The sequence below is a fragment of the Accipiter gentilis genome, chromosome 12, assembly GCF_929443795.1.
Source record: "Accipiter gentilis chromosome 12, bAccGen1.1, whole genome shotgun sequence".
Lineage (NCBI taxonomy): Eukaryota > Metazoa > Chordata > Aves > Accipitriformes > Accipitridae > Astur > Astur gentilis.
This window is the reverse complement of record NC_064891.1, coordinates 12,711,399-12,718,907: the sequence shown is the minus strand read 5'-3', so window position 1 is coordinate 12,718,907 and position 7,509 is coordinate 12,711,399. Positions and strand designations below refer to the sequence as shown.

General features: G+C 41.1%; 1 protein-coding gene across 1 annotated transcript in view; it reads left to right on the top strand.

Moving 5' to 3' along the window:
- Positions 1-6,007: 6,007 nt before the first annotated feature.
- TNIP3 (TNFAIP3 interacting protein 3) overlaps positions 6,008-7,509 on the top strand; it is a 67,071-nt gene continuing 65,569 nt past the window's right edge. Inside the window, exon 1 of the mRNA XM_049815572.1 lies at positions 6,008-6,034. Within this exon, the coding sequence (XP_049671529.1) occupies positions 6,008-6,034 (27 nt within the window). The remainder of the gene's footprint in view (positions 6,035-7,509) is intronic.

Genomic DNA, 7,509 nt, shown 5'->3' with positions numbered 1-7,509 from the left:
ATAACTTGGGTGTTGTCTTCAGTACAGCTCTGAAAACTGTTGCAAACCATGAAAACATGAATGTCAACCTGTTAAAGGTTTGATCCCTCCAGTTATTTGTTTTACATGCTAAGCACACTAAAAATGTCTTTTAAATGCCTGTTGGTGATGGTAAATGAGGGCATGAGAAAAATAGCACAATAGGGGAATTGAAGAATAGCAGAATTCCTTTTTAACACTTGAATCAAGATATGACATCACTGGGGTAGTTAGTATAACTGAACTAAAAATGCAAGGGGCAAAATTATATTGATTTCTACAGTGAATGGTATATTTTATATTTAGATGTTAAACAAATGCATACAGTCATGCACCTTCTAGTGAATGTATACCTGGTATTCAGTCAATTCAGTTTGCTGGTTTGATTATAAGCTTTTTCTGAGAGATAGCCTGATGAATGGCATGAATAAGAATTAATTGCTTCCCAGAAGCATGTTAAGAATAAGCTATAGAGATACACTTTCTCATGTTGAATTTGCTCTTCCTTAGTCCATTGAGGTGTTACACACTTTACTCTGTGTGTATACATATAGTATTATTTAGAAAAAAAATTAACTTTTTAAGATAAAAACATTTAGATTTACTTTCGAGTGAAACATTCAGAAATAGAAATGATGAGAATCAGTTTCAGCTGACGTGATTTAAAGGCACTCAGTACATAGCGCATTGTCCTGTCTGATAAAGGTTTGCTGTTCCAAGGAAAAACTGGTAGGGAAAAAACCCCAAACAATTAAAATAACTTTTCTGTTCAAAACCAAGTATTTAGAAAACTTTTATCAACGTCTCACTGTCTGAGAGTTCGTTTTTTAGAACCTTCTGGTGATTTTCACCTACTGATTGTAGGGACCTTTTTCCCTCTTTAGTGGTGCTGGAGTAACTGTTTTGGCTAGATGTGTGGAAGATTTGTTTCCTGTTGTTTGCTCTTATTTTGTGAAAAGTGCGAAGTCTAGGGATAGCAGAAGTCCTCTGTACAGCACCGCTTATGAAAGGGATCTCTTTTCTGTACTCAAAGTTATACACTGGTTGCAGCTTCACCTGTCTGGTATCTCAGTCTACTGCCTTACAGTGGTCAGAAGAATATGAATCCCAGCTAATGCTGGGAGAACAGAGCAGGCAAGACTGACAGGCTAAAAGAGGCTGAAACAAGCTCTCAAACTAGCAAGAGCCTGATCTCCAGTAGCTCACCTCTTTGCAAATGGCTCTCGATGTGAATTCTCCCACTGGAGCTTTTAGCTGGTAGAAAGCCTTCACTTGGCATAAGCTCTGCCATTTAGCTGGGCACCACAGGAGAGGACTACTGGGGAGCACACCTCAGGAGCTCTGATCCCAGTCGAGTGTGTTTTGGGTGTATGACTAGTTGATTTCAGCTGAATTTTGAAGCCAGTTGCAATGGTTTTCCAGAAGTGAAGCAGTAATACTAGACAGGAGGAGAATGACCAAGCAGAGCACTCAGAAGCATAAGCACTCAGAAGCAGATAGACAGCTGGGAATGCAAAATCGGGTGCTGCCTGGCAGGCAGGCATTCAAGCTGTGGATGTGATCAGAGCCTAGCATAAGAAACTCTGTTTTGCTTGCAGGGGGAAGGGGAAGAGTCATTGTCTTTATCTGGATTGCATGATTTAACACAACTGTAGTAATAGGTGGGACCTTTTTAAGGGAATATTTTTGCGGAAAAATGCTGACTTGGTGAAATAGAAGCTAGTCCCACTGTTCCTTGCCATGAAGAAAGTTCTTTTCTCAGGTCTAATGAGCAGTGAGGGAGGACTGGGCTGCCACTACAGGGCCTACAGGAGGGATGGAGGTGAGAAGGATGCTGTCCTCAGGTGCTGCTCTGCAGGGATCCAGCAGCTTGTTGAGACACGAATGCAGCAAGGGCAGCAACAAATTCATAGTGAGGCTGTTATTCCCCAACACTTGCCTTGTTTCATGGTTGGGCTAAGGAGGTCAGAGCGTCTGGCTGCACAGGGGGCTGGAAAGGGGGCAAATGGGTAGGCAGCAGGTTCCAGTGTCTTCCTGTGCTTCACCTCACGTGAAAGCAGAAGTGCTGGTCTCCGTACTTCTCTGCAAGGCCGGGGGCGGAGGGGGGGGGGGAGCTGAAGTACTTGTCCAGTGTGTGTGAAGAGTGGCAAAGAAAAGGCTAGCTGTTGTCTGAGCTAGAGTCCCCGAAGCATATGCATATTGATTGATCTGAGGGCAGTGGTTATATGTCCTACTCCTTCCCTTTGGCCCAGTATTTGTTCCCTTTTCATTTTCACCAGAAAATTAGTTCGGCATCCAAGAAAACTTTTGCAGTAATTACTATGTTTGTGCAGAAGAGTTACGGTTTGAATGAATTATCAAACAGATCAGTTTTTAGAAAATTTTCAACCAGCTTTATTGCTGGGCCTACAGGTAAGGAGACTATAGTAGGGGAGATGTAGCAAGTTAAATTGCTTGAAGAGAGATTGGAAAAGACAACTGAAAAGAGAGTTGAAACAGATTTACTGTTTCTTTCTTGCCCAGCAGAATATTTTATCCGCCTGTGTTTAAATATAATGAATGTAAATTTAGCTTGGTCCGTTAGTGACTGAGAAGGAAGAATCAGAGGCTTCAAGAAAATGCTGTGGATTCTCTTCCAGCATAGCACAGCTCTACTGTTTTTGGGGTTTTTTTTTTTGGTTTTTGTTTTGGTTTGGTTTTTTTTCCTTTTGTCTAAACACAGCCTTTCCTTCCCTTGTGTGACTTGTGCCTCTGGCATTCTCCCCCTCCCTTCCTAAGCCACCTCTTTACTTCTATGGGTTGTGTGATTAGTTATTTAATTGATGCCCTTGATTCCGTTGATAGTTTTCTTTGTTTCAATGTCTTTTCTCTAGATGCAAGCGTTGGGCCATCTGAGCCTGAGAAAAGTAAAAAGGGGTCTCTAATACCTGAATCTAGCGGTCAATCCAGAGGACCTGTTCCATTAAAAAGCCATCCAGAAAACTCTGCTATCAAAGAATAACAGTTTAGCAAAGGGGTGAGTTTGATCTCTTCTAATTTATATAGTAATTAAGATTTCACAGACAAGTCAGTGGAAGTGTTGGACAGTTCTCCTGTGGCAGCTGCTGTGGAGAAACGAAGCTGTTTGATACCCCTCATATTGCTTTCCTTTTAATTAATGTATATTTGCACTGCCTGCTTTACCTCTTGCTTTCTATGCCTGGCATTTGAAAGTGAGGTATTTGAATTGTTGCTCAATTTCGTGGTGCTTTGTTTTTGTGCTAACAGTGCAGGTAGATTGACAGAAGACAGATTGACTTTCTGGTATTGCCTCCTATTCCCATCTCTCTGTAGTGAAGAAGTAGAACTTACATAGCTAAACTCAGTACAAAGATGATACCTAAATACAACCATACTCAGTCATCAGTAATATCTTTTGTTGGAGGACCGAATACAGTAGGAACAAAAAACTGTGCAATTTTCTTAGGCCTCCTGGACGGAAGTAGACAGATGGTGTGACTTGGTAAGGTTGCACTGTGGTTCAGTGGCAGAACACCCCCCAGTTTTATCCTCTGCCTGCTGATCTCCCCCCATAACACAATGCCACTGCAAATGTACTGGTGCACCAGTGCTCTGTGAGAACCTCACGCACTGTGCAGTCACCCAGTTACTAAAAATCCTAATTGCTGGCGTTTGTATTCAAGGCAGAAGGTGTTCCCTGTTTGTACAGCCTACATATGAAACATCCCACGTAGTTTGTAACCATCCTCCTGCTTTCACTGTGCGTGGGAGTTTCTTACTAGAAACAGTAATTGCAAAAATGACCTTCATACTTACTGAAAGCAGTAGACTGCTCCGCTCTGACTCATGGAATGAGCCCAGGTATTGGGTAATGGCTTGCTGCTCGATAATATGCTTCTCTATTGTCTTGTGCAATAGTTAAACTGAAGCCTAGTTCTGTGTCGGATACAATATTGTAGGTGAAGCATACGATGGTTCTGTCTCTGCCAGAGTCAAGGATGAAGTGAAAACTACAAAACTGCTGCTGACTGATGAAAGCAGCCTTGTGTTGGCTCAGCTGGGTTTCAGAACGAAGGCTCAAGTTTCAGCATGTCTTCTAGTTTCGATTTTAAAATCACATATCCAGTTTGGATCATGCACCTCAAGCTGAAATAAAAGCCATTACTTTTAATCTGTAATTGTATTGCCTCCCTAGTGGATCCTTGGGCTCCCTCTTTGCTGTCATCTTAGCTGATTTTTGTTTTCTGTAATGTTCATTAGTGTTTTACTTCAGTAGGAAATCCCCTTTTTTAAATGCCTCATAATGAGTCACTGCTGCTGTTTGCTTCAAACTGAAGGGGATTCCAACTATAAAATTGTATTATTGCTAAAATATAATGCTGTTCCATTGTGTAGGTTGTAGTTTAAAACAGAAATGTTTGGAGGAGTTGTAGAGTAAGCAATCAATGTTGTTGCTAGTTTTGTTTATTAAATTGGGGATTAATGGCTATTACCAGTAAGAAGTAAGCAGCTTAGAAGTTTAATAGATCAAACCCAATCTCAAACTGAAAATATTATTCAGCAGTTATGTATCTCTGAAGGTCTGTTAAAAAACCAAAACCAACCAAACAAACCCCCCCCCCCAAACCCAATCAAAACCCAACCCCAAACATAATAGTTTGTGTGTTCCCAGTAATGAATATTAAGACTTGTTCAGCCAGAAGCACAATTTGGTTTGGCCTTTTTTTTTTTTTTTTTTTTTGTATGTGTGTGTGTATGCATGTTCTTTATGGATTCAAAATTGAATTGCTTTAAAAGTATTTCTTTCAGGCGTGAAAGATTGCTTTGAATTTCCTTCTTATAAATCTGACTATCCTCATATCTATTACTGTTGGTTTAGCCCCTGTTGCTTTAAGCTGCAGTCTTCTGAAACCATTGTCTATTGCCTTCTTTTATCTGGAGTAACTGCTGCAACTCTCTGTCATGCTGGAGTTTTGATCACATTTCAAATCTCTGTGTGTGCCTGTGTGTGCATACAGGAGATGGAAATTTCAGTTTGCAGTAGCCTTTGGTCCTGCTTTCTTGTGTATGCAGAGGTACGCAGACAATCTAGGTGTAGTCTCTGAACACTTACTCTGCCTCCTCTTTCAGCTCTGTATTTCCTTCCTTGTTTTCAGAGTTTACCTGAGTGCTTCTATAGGCTGTAATCCAGACTACCCCATTCCACTGCTGACAGCTACCTCCACACTCAGGACTAGGTGAGACAACTTGTTTCTCTGTTGCTTTTGGACTCTGAAAGTCTTCCTGGCAATTCCCGCCCCCCCCCCCCCCCCCCCTCCCTTTTTGGCTTTATCTGTCATTTAAATAGAACTCAGCAATTCCAGTTTTACTCTAGGCTGTCTAGGAATGCAAAAGAAAACCCCACAAAAGGCACCATTTAAAAGCAAATTGTATCAATGTCTTCGATATTAAGATATGGAAGGTCATGTTTATATATTGAAATATGGTGGTTACTGAGCATTGAAAAGGACCATGAGGTTGCTGAGGGCCCCACAGTAACACTTGAGTTTTAAGAGTGGCTCACTACTGGTTTTACAGCATATTGCTGTAAAGGAAGTAAGTTAATAAAAGCCACAAAGATGTACAATTTCCCATAGCCTTTGACTAATGCTTTAAGAGAAAGAACATTTAAAAGAATACTTTTAACTGAAGGTGAGGGGATTTCCTTAGGAAGAATGCTTTTAAGGGGCCTTGCTCTGAACCAGTGACCTCAGGAGGCAGTTGTTTCCTAACAGCATGAGAAGTGTCTGTGCTGATGAATAGAAGGACATAGACAGCTCCACCCCTCAACCTCCAGAATGCTTTTGGGTTTATGTCTCTTCAAAGGTGTTTAAGTGCTAAGGATTCAGAATCTTACGCTAATGCCCTAAATTGCCTAATTTGCTTAGCTGCCATCCTCTTAGGGTAACAGGACCAAAGGAGCTGAGCTGCCCCACAAATACTGCGAACCATGGTGGTATGGTGTGGAGGCACTCAGGTGAGTCCCTGTGGAGACACTCTGGGTCTGGAAACTGACTGGCTTGGCTGGTGCCTGTGAGGCTTCTCCAGTGAAGGTCACTGGTGAGTAAAGCCAGGCTTCCCCATTACCCCATGCAGGTGAGGGTGTCTTAGGGTCCAGCAGTACAGACTTGTCTCACGTTATGCTGAGCAGAAACTGTTAAGCCCCATCACAGTGCAACACCCATGTTGGTCTGGGAGGCCAAAGCCAGGTTTGGGTGGAGTGATTTGTCTGTGTCTCCAGGGTCCAGAGGCCTGGCTATGGAACTGAGAGGTTTGTGTGAACTGGCAGCATGGTGGCCCAAGCTGGCTGTTCACAGGAGTCGAGTTGGGAATCTGCGTCTGTGGTCTGACTCAGACTCAAGCCTGGGTAAAACATGGCTACTAGGAGCTGTCCGGTTGAGTGCGCTTGAGACAGTTCCATATGGTGTTTAGGTACATAGCATGGAGTCTGGCTTGTTTGGAAAATTTGGACCTGAGTGCTTTTGTCACTTCTGAAAAGGGAAAAGATTCCACACATCCTCTAGAAAATTTGAAAATAGCACTCCATTTATGTAGTGACATCTCTATGTAGACCATTAAGGTCACCTTGGCACTTTGATTAGGCTGTGAACTACTAATAGGCAGATATTTTCATTTCTATGACCATTACTATTTTTCTCCTGTGGTAGAATGTCTCATCCGAATAATCCTCTCATATATATTGAGTTGCTTTTCAACATCCATCTTTGGTTTGCAAATGCTGAATATGCTTTTTTAGGAAAGTAGATTGAACTAAAACTTGAGTGTTTGCAAACATTTGAAAGACAAGTAGTAATGGGGTATTTATCAGACTCACTGGCTCTCTGCTGTTGTTTAAAGCTTTGTTACAAGTAGGATGCACAGAGAGGTACTGCAAAAGTTTAGAGTAAGGTTATAATTAATAAGTAGATATATATCCCTACTTTATAAAATAATCTTCAGTATTTAATCTTTTTTCTGGGTTGTGATTGTGGGAAATTACATAAGGGAAGTAAAACTGTATGTTTGCTACAGTATCCTAGTGCTCCAAGCACTTTTTTTTTTGTTTTGTTTTTTTAAGGTAAAAAAGAAAAGAAAGGAAAAAATAAGGACCGTATCTCCACTACAGCAAATGGCTTTTCCTTACATCATTTATGAAAATTAATCATTTTAACAACACTTTTCTTTACTGTTCAAAGAATTTTTACATCTTTCTTGATTGTTCCCCAATGCCTATACACTGCCTCTGTCTATGTTTTATGAGTAAAGTCTGAATAACACAAGAGTACAGTTTCCATAAAATTAAGGTCATATGAGGTGGAAATAGCAGCCTAAGATCAGGAGTTCCTTCATTTTTATAGGCCTTTCTTTTGGTAACAGGAAACAGCTCTAAGGCAGTTTTCTTGTAGGACGATATGTAGGAATGTTTGCCTTTATAGATTTTGTGTGTGTGTG